The sequence below is a fragment of the Oreochromis aureus genome, linkage group 5 (assembly GCF_013358895.1).
Source record: "Oreochromis aureus strain Israel breed Guangdong linkage group 5, ZZ_aureus, whole genome shotgun sequence".
Lineage (NCBI taxonomy): Eukaryota > Metazoa > Chordata > Actinopteri > Cichliformes > Cichlidae > Oreochromis > Oreochromis aureus.
The window spans coordinates 17548143-17564708 of record NC_052946.1 but is presented as its reverse complement, the minus strand read 5'-3'; the positions used below and the strand labels follow the sequence as shown (position 1 = coordinate 17564708).

General features: G+C 40.7%; 1 protein-coding gene across 8 annotated transcripts in view; it reads right to left on the bottom strand.

Moving 5' to 3' along the window:
• Positions 1–145: 145 nt before the first annotated feature.
• The window catches only part of LOC116326605 (inositol 1,4,5-trisphosphate receptor type 1), a 75426-nt gene continuing 59005 nt past the window's right edge, over positions 146–16566 (bottom strand). For all 8 annotated transcript variants that reach the window (XM_039611763.1, XM_039611767.1, XM_039611765.1 and 5 more), the window contains 13 exons: positions 16154–16297; positions 15933–16040; positions 15618–15810; positions 14241–14363; positions 11636–11811; positions 9765–9929; positions 9102–9291; positions 8902–8994; positions 7017–7156; positions 5990–6155; positions 2480–2640; positions 1534–1695; positions 146–880 (listed from right to left, as the gene is read on the bottom strand). In XM_039611763.1, the coding sequence (XP_039467697.1) occupies positions 794–880; positions 1534–1695; positions 2480–2640; positions 5990–6155; positions 7017–7156; positions 8902–8994; positions 9102–9291; positions 9765–9929; positions 11636–11811; positions 14241–14363; positions 15618–15810; positions 15933–16040; positions 16154–16297 (1908 nt within the window). In that variant the 3' untranslated portion in view covers positions 146–793. The remainder of the gene's footprint in view (positions 881–1533; positions 1696–2479; positions 2641–5989; positions 6156–7016; positions 7157–8901; positions 8995–9101; positions 9292–9764; positions 9930–11635; positions 11812–14240; positions 14364–15617; positions 15811–15932; positions 16041–16153; positions 16298–16566) is intronic.

Here is a 16566-nt window from a genome sequence, read left to right as displayed (position 1 = left end):
CCCAAAAAAGTTACAATGTATTCCCAACGATTGTTTTTCTTATATAAACTGCCCTGGAACAAGGAGGACCTTAGTTTGAGATTACAAAGAATTCTGAAAGTAGTATCAAATGCTTTCTCTCGACTTAAAAAACAAACAAACAAACAAACGATTACAGATTTAATAACATCTTTATATGCTTTGGAAAAGCTTGGTGACCTCTTCAGTGTTGTTTACAGGTTTGTCTTATATTTTAAATACATGATAAATCATTTTAAATAAAAAAAGCAAACAAAATTCTCAAAACTAGTTAGTTCTTAATTAGTCATTGCATATTAAATAGCATTCTTATTGCCATCTGATGAAAGCAAAATATTAAATATCGTGTTGTAGGGTTCAAACAAAACTTCAAATCCACATGTGACCTGAGTTTGCTGGTGCAACACAGAGGATGAAATCCTCATTACAAGGCCACTTGAGAGGAATATTCCCTCAGGAACAATGGCTAAACTTTGGCATGCTGTCTGATAGGTCCGGTGCAGAAGGCATTCAGGGTAGTAAAGCTGAAGACAGAAACTTACAGGACTGGCTTCTCAGGTCCTGAGGCACATTGTGCACACTCCACCCACACGGACACATCTATACTACACACCAAGATAACTTTTACTCACATCTAAGGGAGTGTTTTGGAAAACACAGCCATACATCGACCTAAATACATACAAGAGATGGACATGTTTTGGCATTCTCCTGGCTAACATGTTGTACACTGTTACGGGTGCTCAGGCACTGGTGAAAATGGCCCCAAGGCCCCTCAGGCAGGCTGCTGGGGATTGATGTTCATGTGAGGAGGGTGACCAAGAAGTCCGATTCGTTGTTTCTGCTTCCTCTGTTCTGTCATCTGCATAGGGGGAAAAAAACAAGACAGTTTAAAGGCATCATCTCAGTATAGAATCACTGATGTTGATTCTCATAAGCTTTTATAGACTTTGGAGTTTTTGACAGTTAGCTGTGCAAATTTATTCATCAGGGAACTTCATGGCTCCTATTCTAAAGGTTGGCTGAGCAAATCTACAACAGAATGGCTGAAAAAGAAAAGAATCAAAGTGTTGCAGTGGCCGAATGCCCACAAACCTCAATGAACTCTGTTGTAAAAAAAAGTGGGCCAAAATACTTAAAGAACAATGTGAGACACTGACACAGTCTTAAAGAAAACTATTATTTCAGGATATTGCTGTTATAGGTGGTTCTACATGTTATTGAATCACAGGGTTTATTTGGATTTTCACAGGACTGCTTAGAGTCCTGTGAAAGCTTTCTGTTTTCACATGACTGTAAGGATGCAAGCATATGAGAAACATAACGTTTTCCCCCTGATTTCTCAATAGTGTGCAAACAAAGGCAAGTAAGAAATGAAGATGTAAACAATACAAAGTGTAAAAACTGGAGTTTAATATTGGTAGCAGTAAGCGTTGAATCCAAAAAAAACGCAAACAGAAAAACTTGATGGTGTATTACAAAACGAGGGAATTAGTTGGCTGTCGCACGATATACCTGTTCTTTGAGCTCAGTCAGCTGCGCAGACAGGTTTGTCACCAGCTTCATGGTGGACTCCAGCTTCTCTTGCAGGTTCCTGATTTCATTCTGCTCCCCCTCTGAATCACTGCTCACCAGCGACATGGCACGCATCCGAGGGAACCAGTCCAGGTTGTGCTCCTGACATTGACAGAGAACATCAGCCGAGTGTTGAGCTACTTTTATTAACAGTTAATGAAAAGGCAAATTCAAAATTGTTACCAATGGAAAAATTGGGAAAACTTTCAACTACTGCGATGAAAATCACAGTGTGCACGTGACTGATTCCTTATTAAGCTTTGGTGAGTTTTGTGATTATAAATAGGCTGATGTACCTTTCTGTTCCACATACTTCCCATTGGTCTGTTTGTGTCTTTAAATGGACATGATGGGTATGTCTGTCAGTTCAGATTAAAAAAGCGGAACACAATCTACTAGGGTGTGTTTGTGTGTGTGTGTGTGTGTGTGTGTGTGTGTGTGTGTGTGTGTGTGTGTGTGTGTGTGTGTGTGTGTGTGTGTGTGTGTGTGTGTGTGTGACAAGCTGGTACGTGTTTATGTGTGACTCAGTAGCATAAACTGATGAGCACTGCTTACCATAAAAATGTGACACAAAGGGAAATGCTCCCCAAACCACTCTTGAATTCAGGACTGAGTATTGCAAGGAGCACTCTGATTTCTAGTAAATGGCTTGGGAATGATGTCAAAGATACTGACGTCATCAAGCTGTGAGGTTAAGCAATTTTCATGCAGAAAATTCTGCAGATTACACAGTCTTTACAGACATTCCCTCTGATTTTACACACTGTTAGTTCTAAAACTGTGTGGTCTCACAGTGAAGTCAATCAATTTTTTCACATATAGGCTTGCAAAACAACCAGATCAGTTAGCTCTTTTTTTAAGGGGTGTGTGAATGCTTTGCGTTTACCTTGATCATCTCAGCCACGTAGCTTTCCGGGCCGGTGTATTCAGTGGAATCTTTAACTTTTACCAGGACGATAAAGAACAGGTAGTGCCACATGTTGTGCTCCTCTTTAATGTGCTCCTCAAAGGTCACCGTCTTGTTGTCAAACTTGTCACGCTCCAGACCTGCCATGGGGAAAATAGCGCGAATGGTTTTGGTATGAGGTCACATTTAAATTCATAAATATTTGCTAAAATGATGTCACTGAATGTTAAATCTAATCAAACTTGGGTGTTACAGGGGTCTCCTTGCATTATTTGCAAAGGTACACTTGGCAGGAAGGGCATCCTAAAAAGCAACAATTGTTCTCTGTATTCACTCTTTCGCAGTATCTTCTGTAACCCCAGACTGGCTCAGTGTGTTGAGGTCAGGACTCTGTGGGTGCCAAACCATCTGCTGCAAGACTCTTTGTTCTTCTAGTGGCTTAAAATGGCTCTTGAGGACATGGGCCGTCTGTCTGCAGTCATTGTCATGCAACTGTCATTTGACACTGATCAGACAGCACTAAGTGATCTATAATGTCTAAAACATTTAAAAAATTTGCTCAGAACTCTCCAAGACAAAGAACATGCAAAGTATACAATTAAAATTGATTAAAAAACTGTCAAAAGATAAGATAATGTTGGTAACAAATAACAAATAAGAGAAGTTTCCAGGAATAAAGCAACATTCATACAGAAATTAAGAAATCCTAAAGAAAAAATAAGAAGTCCTGTGAAAAAATAAGTACACCCTTACTCCTTCCATAGGAATTAAGAGGGTAAGTAGCAGCTACGTGCTGCTAATCACGCAAATAAAGTTATCATCAGCAAGTGTGAGCATCTCTATGAAAGTATTAGTTTTGTCAGTTTGTTAGCCTGGAGCATTTAGCTGTGTAGAAGCCCCAGCAAATTCACCACAAGGTCAGGCTGTGCAATTCTCAGAGAAACTCTGACTCTACAGGCATCAGTTAGCATGTTACATGTTAAAGTTCACGAGAGCAAGAAACAAGAGAGACAGAACAAGTATGGCTTGTTTGGAAGCACCGACAGGAAAACGTTTTTTCTCTCTAAAAGGAACATTTTTGCTAAATTGCATCTGAACAAACCAAAGGTCTTGTGAAACAGCTTTGGACAGATGAGGTCATGATGGAGATATCTGGCCCTAATGCACAGCGGCACGTTTGGTGAAGCACGGGACCTGGGCACTTGAAGACGCAAATTTCAACATGAACAACAAGTGATTTGTTTGTTTTGGTGATTTTTGATTTTTTATGAAGGTGAATTGAACAAACAAACAAAAATATATATATACACACATATATATGTGAAATGTGTTCATTGGGCTTTAGTTAAAAAAAATGGAAAAAATTGCTGGACACCTTAAAATTGAACTTAAAAGTTAAAACATGAAGATGTTTATTTTTTTAAACGTTACCCAGTGTGACACTGACAGCCTGCAGGTTGCACCCATCCTGTTAGCTAATGTGAGCAGGGACAGGCTCCCCCCGTGACCCTTGTTGTATAAGCGGGTTGGAAAATGGATGAATTGTTCTTAAAGCTAATTTTCCCAGGATGGTATTTTTGGCTTTATAACTGAAACCACTTCTGCAAAGTAGACAGTCGAGTTTCACATTTATTGATTAACTTGTCACATGGACTGAAAAAAATCTTACTTTCCCGATTATGGCAATTAAATTTTCAGTCTATATTCTTTGCGAGCCTGTCATTACAAAAGTGATGCCTGGTTTACTTTAGCCATTAAGAATAATTATGCACATAATGAAACCAATTAGTCCTCACTAAAAGCCCATAAACCCTAATCTTTCTACTCAATAAAGGGGGCTGCACAATAGTGTTACTGATGTACAAATGCAGAATAAAAAAGGCCCAAGGATAAAAACCTTCTACTGCTTGATAAAAAAAAAAGCAAGCAGAGGTTCACTCAAGGACACCGGCAGCATGAAAACCAAACCAATAAGATGGTGGAGGTCATTTTACCGTGCCAGTGAGCCTGATTTGTTGCACAACAATAAATTAAGCTACAGGTAAAAATCCCTGTGCAGGAAGTTCATGACGTAAATCGATCATTGGCAACAGCCCCCAAAGACCTAAAGACTAATACGAGACTGAGCGAAAGATCAATGGCTTATAAAACCAAGCTAGAGGATGTTGAGCCACTTAATTCCTGCGGAGCCCCTAATCTCTGCATCTCCTGTTCTCTCGTGGTCCTTCTGGAAACCATAGAGACAGCAGCTCCCCCTGTGGCCTGGCCTTATTTAACATGAATGAGTCAGAGCTGATGGCTGGCTGGGTGACATAATACTGTTCTCATTCCATATGCTTACCACTTGTCCTGACTGCCTGACCCAACATACGCATGCACACACATGCTCACATACAGCATGTACTTCTGGGCTTACACTCAGTAATGAGCAGAGACACGCACACGCTGCACGGCATGTTCTTATTTAGCTACTTACTTACTTATAATGTACATATAAGGACATGCGGCTGATGGCACACGGAGGGACAAAGTTCGGGCGATCGGCGAAGCCTCACGAAACATATGGTAAGGAAATTAAGTGTGTGCGAGTTAGTGAGCGAGCGAGTGGGAGAAAATGTCTGTGCGTGTGAGACAGACATGAATTATGGAGGCGAGCAGAGCAGTGGCAGGAAGCCCTCATGACTCAGCCTTCTTTGGAACGGCAGCAAAGTGAGAAGGGGGAGGGAGGGCGGGAGAGACGAGGGGGAAGGCAAAAAACTAATAGACTAACTAATACGGGCGTACCACAAACCACAAATACACCAAGAAAAAAAAAAAAATCAAATCAAATCTAATGTTCCAAGAGGAGAATTTGGGAATAAAGTAATATTAGATAGACTGTGGAGGAGTTCTAATAACAAACATTCTTTAAAACCACACAGAGCCCTTCAAGCAACAGAGCACAGCCTTACCGGGCTGGCACGGTGCCCTTATGTTAAGGCAAGTCATCCCATCACTGGAAAGTTAAGAGGTTTATTTCCCATGACTAACATCACAGGACGTTACTCCAACACAAGTTCTTGAGACAGAAAGCTGTGCCCAAAACCCGGTAGGTTACACACAGCATTTAAGTATGTATGCATTTGAGCTGCAATTATACATTATCAGCTTTTATCTCTATTGTTATTTTTTTTTTTTTTTTGGTGCAGTCACCTGGCCTATAATAGTAGAATTTGCAAAGAGCACCATGTTGAAGCCAAACATGTCAGGAGGGAGAGTCTTTTACTATTTTCCTACAGAGGAGTTATGCAGCTTCCTCATATTTTTATTCCTGGACTCTGCCAAAGTAACTTTGCATAATTCAAAGGTTATACTGGGTCTCGCTCTCTATAGCCTCTCATTTCCGCGTCTGTCTGAAACACATATACATACATATAGGATATATGTGTAATAACGTATATGGAAAAACACAACACATCCCCTTTAACACTTTAGATTGAGCGGTCTTACCGCAGATAAAACACGAGGTCTTCAGGATTTCCTCTTTCTTCTGTTTTTCACTCCTCAAGTCAGCAAAGGTGTCAATGATTACACCAAAAATAAGGTTCAGGACAATGATGATGACCATGAAGAAGAACAGCAGGTCGTATATCACTCTCGCCGCAAACAGTGGCTCCTGGGTAAGATACAAAAAAACAGGGTTGTATGGACATTAGGGTCATGATCCCACATTAAAATAATTATAAACTTTAATTTCAGTGAGGTTAATATAGGGAGGGAAACAATGAGGACCCCCTGTCCCATTTAATGGCATGACCTAAAAGGCAGGCCTTTATGTAAGCAGGTGTTCTGGATGATGTTATGAGTATAAAACGAGGTTAACCTTGGTCCTCACGGTTGTTCATGGAAACATAAAGCCGTGGGTATAACCTGCCAGATGCTACAGTAACAGAGACGACAGGAAAGCCGGTCAACGCGGTGCAGCCCGTCTCGGATACACGGGTCAGATTCACCGACTCGTTTTGCTTATTTACTCATTGCTCTACAAAGTCATGGGATGAGCTTGTCCCTGGATTCTTTCGACCACCCTGCAGTTGCCACCCACACAATGCATATTACCCCCACTTGTTTGGGACAAACCAAATAAAGTTGGAGCCACCATGCCACCCGTGTCCTACGACTGCTGTAATTTGCTTTAACAACTAGTAAGGGTCTCAGAGTCAAGTTGCACAGAGTTGCGAATGCGTGAGTGAGACATTCACATCCTCTTTTGACATCATAAGTGGTTAAGCCTTCATTCAGTGGAATTCTATTTTGAGGCTTAATTCTCACACAAGGCGGAGGCAGCGCAGCTGTAAGGAAACATTGCGAAACCTCCATACTTTTGAAACAAAAACAAGTTTAGTGGCTCATAGCGAGCTCACATGATCCATGGCGCAGCTGCGGGTGCTACACCTTCTCAGCCAAAAAACACACGCATATACACATGCACACACATGCAACATAGCGCCTGAGGCCTAGTCACAGTTGCACGTACCTCTTTGGAAGGCTTGCGAAGAACATCCCCCACTCCCCCTCCACTCCTCAACCCATGACTCAGCACAGTAACAATGCACATAAGTAAAGAGTCGCACGTCCGTTCCATGTTGTTGTCCTCCTCGCTTTCATTCCCCAAATCTGAGGAAACAGAAAGGACAGCATGTTTGATAATTACAGTAATTAAATAAGAGACTATTAAACAAATCATTGGTGCATATTCGCATCACTGCCGCACTAGAGAAAGTCTATAACAAGTCTTTATACTATAATGCTTGACCGGGCTGCGCCAATCAGGAAATCAGCACATATAGAACTCGCATTTTTCTGTTTATCTAGCATCAAAACAACAAGGTGTGACTCGAAGTGATTCTAACAGATAATAACATGATGAAACACTGACCTGTAAAAATAACAGCAGCCTGATATAGTTTTAAAAATAACTCTCTGCCTGCTCAAATACAATAAAGTCATAAACTGCAAATGCATATTTACATTTGAGTCGTTACACGAAAAAAATATAATGACCCAAATTTGTTAGGTTTTAATCGCCCCTTTTTTGCTGTTATATATATATATTTATTTGTATATATGTATGCGTATATATGTATATATATCTAACCACATGCACTGAGGGGCTGTGAGGCGCAGACGCATTGCAATAAGCTGATCGATGGCTGCTCTCGCAGTCTTATAATACATTTAGCAATCTTTGAATTTGAAAAATGCACCCTATAACCTATGAATATTTATTATCTATCAGTATAGGTGTTCAGTTTGTTCCACATTTATTCAGCTCATATAGAGTTAATGGACTTCATATCAAATCGTGTGATATCATACTCAAGAACTGCATTACAATCTTTTCTATGCTGTATAACTGAGATGCCGTGACATAGTGGTTGCAATGTTCATATTCAGCATTTATGAAATGGTTTATGATAAATAATACATGTAGAATAATTATCTTTAGTAGGAAGTGGAATTATCCGTGTAGTCATTCCTTAAATATAAGACATCAACTGGCATTCTATTATAAAAACAGCCTTGACTTTGATGCAGCCATGCTGGTATGTTTTGGTTCATGCTGTGAAGCTTCTAAGTCAAAGCAAAAGTGTTTGTTTGGCTGGAATGTAAGATAGATGCTGAATTTCAGGAACTCTTCCAAAGTCAAATCGAAAACAGAGGGGAACTCGTGATCTCTTTGCTGTTTTGGGCCAAAGTATTTTTACTGCTATGTCGGTGATGATGGCAGAGGGAAGGAAACTTAGATGGTGAACCCCAGGAGCTTTTATAGCGTCTCTGTGGAGCAAATGTAAACATGGAGAACGGTCCAGTTTATGAGTCACATCACTGAAAATATTTTCAACCATCATTCCAGCTCCAGACATAAACTGTTTTTCAAACGGGTAGCATTGATGGCAACAAAGCTGGCGGGAAGTTCCCCGGAAATTTTATTCCTTTTTTGTGACTGTCATTATTCTGTGTCACATGAAGGTTGATAAGGTCGCATGTGAGTTGCTTAGGTCAAATGGCAGGCACATGAAAGACAATCGAGTCACATGGATTGAAGTGCGGATAAAAAAGGGAAACAGTGCAACAGTTTTCCTTTCCGCTTATTGTTGTTTCACAATTATATCCAACAACAGATCAAACCTAGACTAGACATGACTTCCAGTAATTTGCCATTTTCCTCAAGATATTCTCCTATCTCAGGGTAGTCAGGGGAAGAGGAATGTGAAATCATATCTTAGCCTTAAGTTAAACACACATGCATACAACTAATGTCTTTAAACCATCTCAGAGGAGGGTGTCAATCCTTCTTCCAATATCTAAACACTATTTATAGATTAATGGAAGACTCTGATGTTGCCTGATACGGTTACCTTCCTGGAGGGCATCTGTGGTGCAGTTTTCATCAGTACCACCATGACACACTGCTGCAGACAGGAACTCGCTTGCCAAACTACCTCCACTTTCTAGAAAAGAAGGGAGGCAATGTTTTCTAGTCCTTTTTTAACGTGGAGCTAACAATCTATAATTGGTCTACTTGGAAAACTGATAAATAATTGCAGTCTCTCCTCACTCATAGTTGTGTTGGGGATATGATCCACCTCCAGGATGAAGTCATCTTTGAAAAATATGTAACCCACAATGGAGAACAAGTAGACCAAAATGAGGGCGAGCACAGCGGTCAGCACGATGGAGCGTCCATTACGAGTCACACTCTTGATCACATTCAGCAAGGTCTCCTCTCTGTATACCAGGTCAAACAGCTACGGAAACAAAGCACACATTACAGAGGAACGGCAAAAGACTAAATCAGAATACACCGTGAGGTTTCTTGGCTTCCTTTCATGATTTGGCATTTTCTGTCTGCCACAAAATATTAGATGTTCGTGTAAGACTGTGCTATTTTTTGAGCTGCTTGGACCCACGTGAAAGGAAAACATCGCGAAACACTTGGATACTCAGGCTGATGCGCTAAAAAGCAGACCTGAGGCACTGGGGAATAGCAGTCAACAGTTCAACGACAACATTGTTAAAACACCAAAAAAGGAAATTTCTAGGAGGATATGGCCCTGAAGGCATCATGACTGCAGTTTAATGAGAAAAACAAAAATAGGTGGGGTTCGTGGGTTGCGGTAGTGATAACTCTCTTTAGTCATAGTGCAGTTTCAATGAGCCTGTATTAATCTCTTCTCAGGACGGATGTGTATTTAAAAATTCATTTGTGTGACTGTCTTACCAAAAGACTGTAGAAAAAAACATGGCCAAACACCCCCAAACAGCAGATGATGAGGTAGATGAGGTGGTAGAGGAACTCGAAGTCCATCACCATGGCTTTGTAGCCTCGTGTGAAGGTCCCTCGATTGCCAACAAAACTTATCAGGAAGATTATCTTATTACAAACCTGAAAGATAAAGACAAGCTGCCTTTAATAGCAACAATACTGAGTAATGGATCAGCATTTTAATATTAAATTTAAAAAACAAAACAACAACAGCCTTCGCTGAAGAAAAGCCCTGAAAGCCCTGACAACAGTATGACTCTGGCGCCTTTTAAGCTAAACAAAGTCACAAAGTGTTTACCCCGGTGTGTGACCTGTAACTTAATTTTTTGAACATCATCCAAACAAGAAACTCTGTTTCCTGAATCGGGTTAAAGGATTAACAGAAACCCGGTTAATGCAGCCCGAGTAGATACCTGCTTGAGAAATTTGACTCACGCAGACACATCTGTTTAACCAAATTTCTCCACGGGGTTTTTAAAAGAGCACATTTGGCTGATAAAGAGTTCAGATAGGCGTAGTATCGCTGCAAAAATAGTGGTGAATGATGAAAAGAAAGGTCATACGCTCTGCACCCTTTTGACCCAGATAATGAAAATCTATAGCCTGACTAAGAATGAAACTAACACTAAATACCAATTATTTTAGTTTTACAGTGAAAATGTGATATTTATTTGAATATTCCAACCTTTCCAATTCCAATCTTTAAAAAAAAAAAAGGTTAAAATATGTCAAATACATAGCCAGAATACATTTGACCTGCTGTGCATAAACTAGATTTCAGTGTACCGGAGCTACTGCAGTCCGTGGTAACTTGTTCTCTGATTTCTTGGCCTAACCTGGTTTCTCCCAATAACCTGCTTTTGTGTGTACATGTAAACACAGCCTGCACAAGGAGAGATGGCCGCGCGCTTGAGTCTTTATTTTGCATTGTGTGTGTGTGTGTGTAAAAGTATATAAGAGCACATCTAGAAAATCTAAGGCGGGTGAAGGGGCGGTGTAACCCTCTTTGAGAACCAGTGACGCACTTAACACCACAAAGTACAGCCAAACACAGCCAGTGAGATCTACAAGGCCGGGGGCAACACTACAGGCAGACGCGGCACTGGCATGCCAAGTGGGCTCGAGTGTGAGTGAGAGATGAAAGGAGAAGTGGAACTGGTGTGGCAAAGGTTTCTGAGTATGTGAAAGTACACGTAGTAGTGTGGGTGAAATAGTAAACCCAAATTTAAAAAAAAAAAAAAATGTCTGTCATGTAGGTAGTTTAGACTTAAAATATCCCGTCAGTCTAAATTTGAAAAGCTAGATGCATCAATTTTCTAATGCTTATCCAGACTCACTGTGGGACTGGAGCCCATCCCAGCTGGCACAGGGCAAGAGGTGGGGTACACTCTGGACAGTTTGCCCACTTGTCACATCATCTATTATTATTATTATTATGGATGGATCAGTTAGCTCATGAAACAATTTCTGAGAGCCCAGTGTGACATCTACTTCAAACTGCTTGCAGGTTCAAATGACCAATCCAAAACCCTAAAATACTTAGTTTATTGAGTTCTTCTTTATATTACTTTATATTTTTTACACTACAGAATTACAGAAAATAAGAAAATGTTTGCCATGTTAGTTTGAAAGATTGAACCAAGGATTCAGTTATAATCTGCCTAATATAGCGATTGCTAATTCTTCTGCATTAACTATTACTACTTGTCTCACTTTTACAAAACTTTCTTTCATTGTATTCAGCTGGATACACAAATGTACAAATGGATGGTTGGCACTGGTGGTGGTGATTTGGGTTAACTGACCCTCCCTGTGAGCTCACTTACATTGAAAGCACCCAGAAGGAAGAGCGTGGGCTCCAGGCCCACAGAGAAGATGAGACGGAGGATTGTGACAGTGACCAAGGCACCGATGCCCAGTGGTTGTGGCATGATGATAACAATGACCAGTGCTGCCAAGACTCCCATCCACAAAAGGGCAGATAAATGGGGATCCAGGATACCTGCAGGTAATAAAAAACACATGAAGACAATTAAATGTGCAAAGCACAAACAAGCTATAGGGTATACATGCCCAAACCAGCCAACTCGTTATACAGTAACTGTGACATATGTGAAATATGAAAGCACATGTTGAGAGGATACATGTACAGTCTGGAACTTTTCAGTATCATCCAACTTTTTTTATTATGAGATCCGCTATCTTCTTCCTACTGTGGAGACTTTGAACTCAAAGAGAGCCAGTTACATAACACCTAAAGTGTATGACACAGATTCTTGCGTGAGTGTGCGCACCTGATGTTCCTCCTGATCCTGTGGTAAATCCAGGATTAGTGTCCTAGTCAGTGGTTTCATGTGACAGTGTGTCACTCAAGCTAAACCCATGTTTCAGGAGCCTAAAAACAAGGCCATACCTAACCTGCTGCCTCTTTAAGCAATGTCTTTTCTAAAACACGTGTGTATTATTGTAAGAACTCAGTGAACTCTATTCACAGATCGACCTCAGGGAGCGGATACACGAGGAAAATAAATGGGGTAGAATTTAATAGACTGAAAAAGATGAAAAAGTGCGGCAGTGGGTGACAACATAGAGCGGGGGATATTACAACGAAGGCACCGCTCTTTACCTTCCCTTTCACTCTTTGTTTCCTCCCACCTTGCCTTCCCCTATTTCCTTCTCTCCTTCCCTGTCTCTCCTTTTTTCCTCTCCCTCCCCAGTCCCTGTTGAGATCACATGACAGGTGCCACTTGCATAACACTGTTCTCTAAAAATACCTCAGCTGAAAGATTCATGAGGGATGAGCGGGGAGGAACACACAGCTCGAGTGATGTGGCAGACTGAAAGAGGGGCGTTTACGTGCACTCACAAGCTTTGCATGCACCGCACACCTAAGGTTAATTTGCAGGCGAATGATTGTGTGCAAACAACTAGAAAGTCTGCAGTCGAAAAGCTGAAAAAGCGTGCGCTGTTTGATTGTGATTATGTATCATGGGTGTGTGACGCTAGCCACAGCTATTCACCAAAAGCCAGTCACTCGTGCATGCAGGCAGAACACACTGACCTAGATTTCCTGCTCTTATAACCCTCATTCTAAAGCCTCAAGCAAAGGAGGGCGTTGAGCTAAGAGAGAGCAATGTATGCAAAGGCATAGGCCGAAAGCCTAAGTGACTGTTTAAGCCAAAGGTATGCTGGAGTCTCACGTGATGATGTCTCGCACACAGGTCAACTGGTTCAGTGAGACCTTGTTCGTGACGTTATGAGAAACCGCACGAGATTTTAGTTTTGATTTCAAAATGCATAATTTTTTGTCATCACACATAATTCACAAACCTATCAGAAAAGCTGTTAAGGCAAAATAAAGCGGTGATTGCTAAAGCAAGGCAAACGTCTTTCCTGGAAATGGGTTCATTGTTTGATTTTATCATTTGAAAGGTTTTGTGAAGACTTTAACAGAAAGAGCAGAAAAAGCAAATGCACACATTGCTAAGGGGGACTAAACAGTTTGTCTTGTTAGTATAAAGTAGGACTTTCTCAACCACCATATGTGACGTGTAGATATATATATATATGTATATAGATATGGCTTGTGCTACCTAAGACAATGCAGGCTCAGTTTACAGTAAATTAAAGTGCACCACTCCTCTGTTTATTATGGTTTCCATAGAACTAGAAGGTAAATATGAGCTGAAGCTTTAAGGGCATGGTGTTACTGTGGGTGTGTCTCAAACACAGATTCTCCTAATCCTTACCAGGTGATTAGAAGTCAGCATGTAAGAACACCGTGGCAGAATGAGATCAGTGGGTCAGTGGCCACGTCCAGCAGACTCACCCAGCTCTTTAAAGTGTACCTCTCTGTGTGTGTAGCATGCTGTACATTACAGATTCTTTCTTTTTGGTGTTGTTTTTACAACTTGATTCCTAAGTCACTGTTGCCTCACAACGGCCTTACTGGTGTTATCATTTTTAGAAAACATCTACACAGCTGTCTGTATATGCATTACTCAACCCATTGTGAGTTATAGAATGTTATAGATGTGCTTTGAAGCAGGAAGAAATCATGTCAGTGAGCCCCTGTCCTTCCTGTTTTTCCCCCCCTGAGTACATAACCTTTGTCTGACCCTTGTTTCGAAAGAAATCTGATTGCAACATCAGGGCGCTAGATACAAATCGTCTCAAGCAAAACAGCATCAAAACAATATCTACATGCAAAGAAAAAAAAAAATCTCTATACGGGCTGTGAGCATGTCACATGCATGAATGACTGATAGGCAGCCTCCTCAGAACACCTGACAGAAAACTTGAAATGAAATGTGTCAAAGTTTTAGTCTAAAACGATTGACTAACTGGAAATGTTGCAGAAATGTTTGCGCCTATTTTAGCAACAGGATGTGCGCACAGTCACAGTTCATACTCGGGTGCCACATCACTGACCTCCATGTACCCCTTCGAGGGGGTAGAAGAAGCAGACCAGGAGATTCATGAGCACAGCCAGCTTGAAGGAGATGCCACTCCACACCGACATGTTTCTTGAGCACCAGTACAGCACCGGCTGGGCTAAGGGGGAAGAAGAAAGACAAAACAGATTCTATTTTTAAAATCTGCTCCAAAAGCCAAAAGTGAAGTTCGCTTATGTTGAAATACCAATTCAGCAGTTTGAATTCAAATAACCTAAAAGTAAATTCTTATATTTGAGAAGCTTTGAATATTTAAAACGTATGCAGAATAAATGAAACTTTTTGAAATATAAGGGACCAGCATGTTCAGCTGGTTTCAGTATTTGGTTTATGCATCAACAAGCTGCAAGTTTGAAAAGGACTGAGGAAGTTCGGCTTCAGTGTCTTTGATATGTAAATATGAAGTCAGCGTAGCTGTCAAACACAAAATGAATGGTTTAAAAGTTCAAGATACAAAACATGTCACCTCGACCTTTTAACACAACATTTTGCCTACTCAGGTTTAATTGGAAAAGAAAAAAAAACAGATGCAGGGACTTTTCTCTGTCCATCCCCTCCTTTACGTGAAAGACAAAATAAGGGTTTGTGTGGGTATGAAGTGTATGTGAATTAGAAGTGTGAATGAGTGTGGGTGTGGGTCTGCGCGTGTATGTTTGTGTGCATGCGTAAGCACGCTCTCACTTGTGATTCATAAGGTTACTGTATAAATGTTTCATGGCTCAAAGAATGTGGAAAACCCCTGTCCGCTTTTAGACAGTGGAAACATACACATGCATAACATGAGCGCACACAGGATGACATATTTAGCCCTGCCATCAAGGTGCTGATGCACATCCTTTCATCCATTTTCCAAACACTCTTATCCTGTTCGGGCTCGCTGGGATTGAGCTCTATCCTGCATTTAGGAGGGAGGTCACCACCAGTCTATCACTTAAATACACATAAAAAAAACCCACATTTATAACTACAGCTAAGTTGGAGTTTCCCATTTCACATGACCTGCATGTTTGTGGAAAAAAAGAAAGTAAAACACCCAATAGAGCATGCAAATTACACACAGAAATTTTCAGCTATCCATCAAGCACGGTATTCCCAGAAAAAAAAAATGCACGGAAGTTGTGCTTGCCATTAGAAAGCAACAGGGGCATGTTGCCACACGTTTCAGTACCTGTTTTAGTACACACACTTCTCTCACCTTCTCCATCTGTAGGTACTCTCCGTCAAAACAGTCAGGGAAGCATCTTGATAGACTGTGGTTCGCGCACACACACACACACACACACACACACACACACACACACACACACACACACACACACACACACACACACACACACACACACGACAAACTCACCTCTGAGTTTCTTCTGCCAGTTCATCTCATTAAAGAGGTCCTCTGCTCGAAGGAAGAAGTCATTGATCTTGCTGCCTTGCTCATCTCTCTCTGTGGTGTAGTACACCCGGAGCTTTGACTCTGAGGTTAGGAACTCACAGATGTTGGGTACAGGGAAAACTATCTCCTCCATGGTGCGGTCCTGACGCACAATCTGCAGAGAGAGGGACTCACAGTCACCTCCGAGGGAAGCCCACAATTTGTGACCATTTCTGACGTAATGTACAGAAAACATGTTCAGATTCACATTCTGTGACAGGGGTTATGCATTATGACCTCTATCTGAGCAGTGTGCTTGGCATAGAACTCCAAGGCCTCATCTCCCTCTCCATTAGACACTCCTGGCTTTAACATCATGGAAAGCTCTTTATTATGACGTGCCAACTGTATAAAGGACACACAGGTAAGTGAGTTGGTTACAAGGGACAACAAAAGGATAATGCATGTTTCTAAAATACAGCATATACAGATTCTGCAAAAAGAGATAAATAAGACACCTGGTGAGCTAAGATATAGATGTTGTGTCCAACATTTCGGGGTGAAGCAGCATCATGTTCCTCTTCTTCTCCGTTATCCTCCTCCTCCTTTGAGTTTTCAAACTCAACCTCCCCCTGCAGATAGGCTTTCTTTATCACTTCCACCTGCAGACACACATGTACACATATATATACACATATATATACATATACATATATATACACATATACATATACGTACATATATATACACATATACATATATACATATACATATACATATATATATATACACATATACATATACATATATACATACACATATACATATACATATATACATACACATATACATATACATACACATATACATATATATATATATATACACATATACATATATACATATATACATACACATATACATATATACA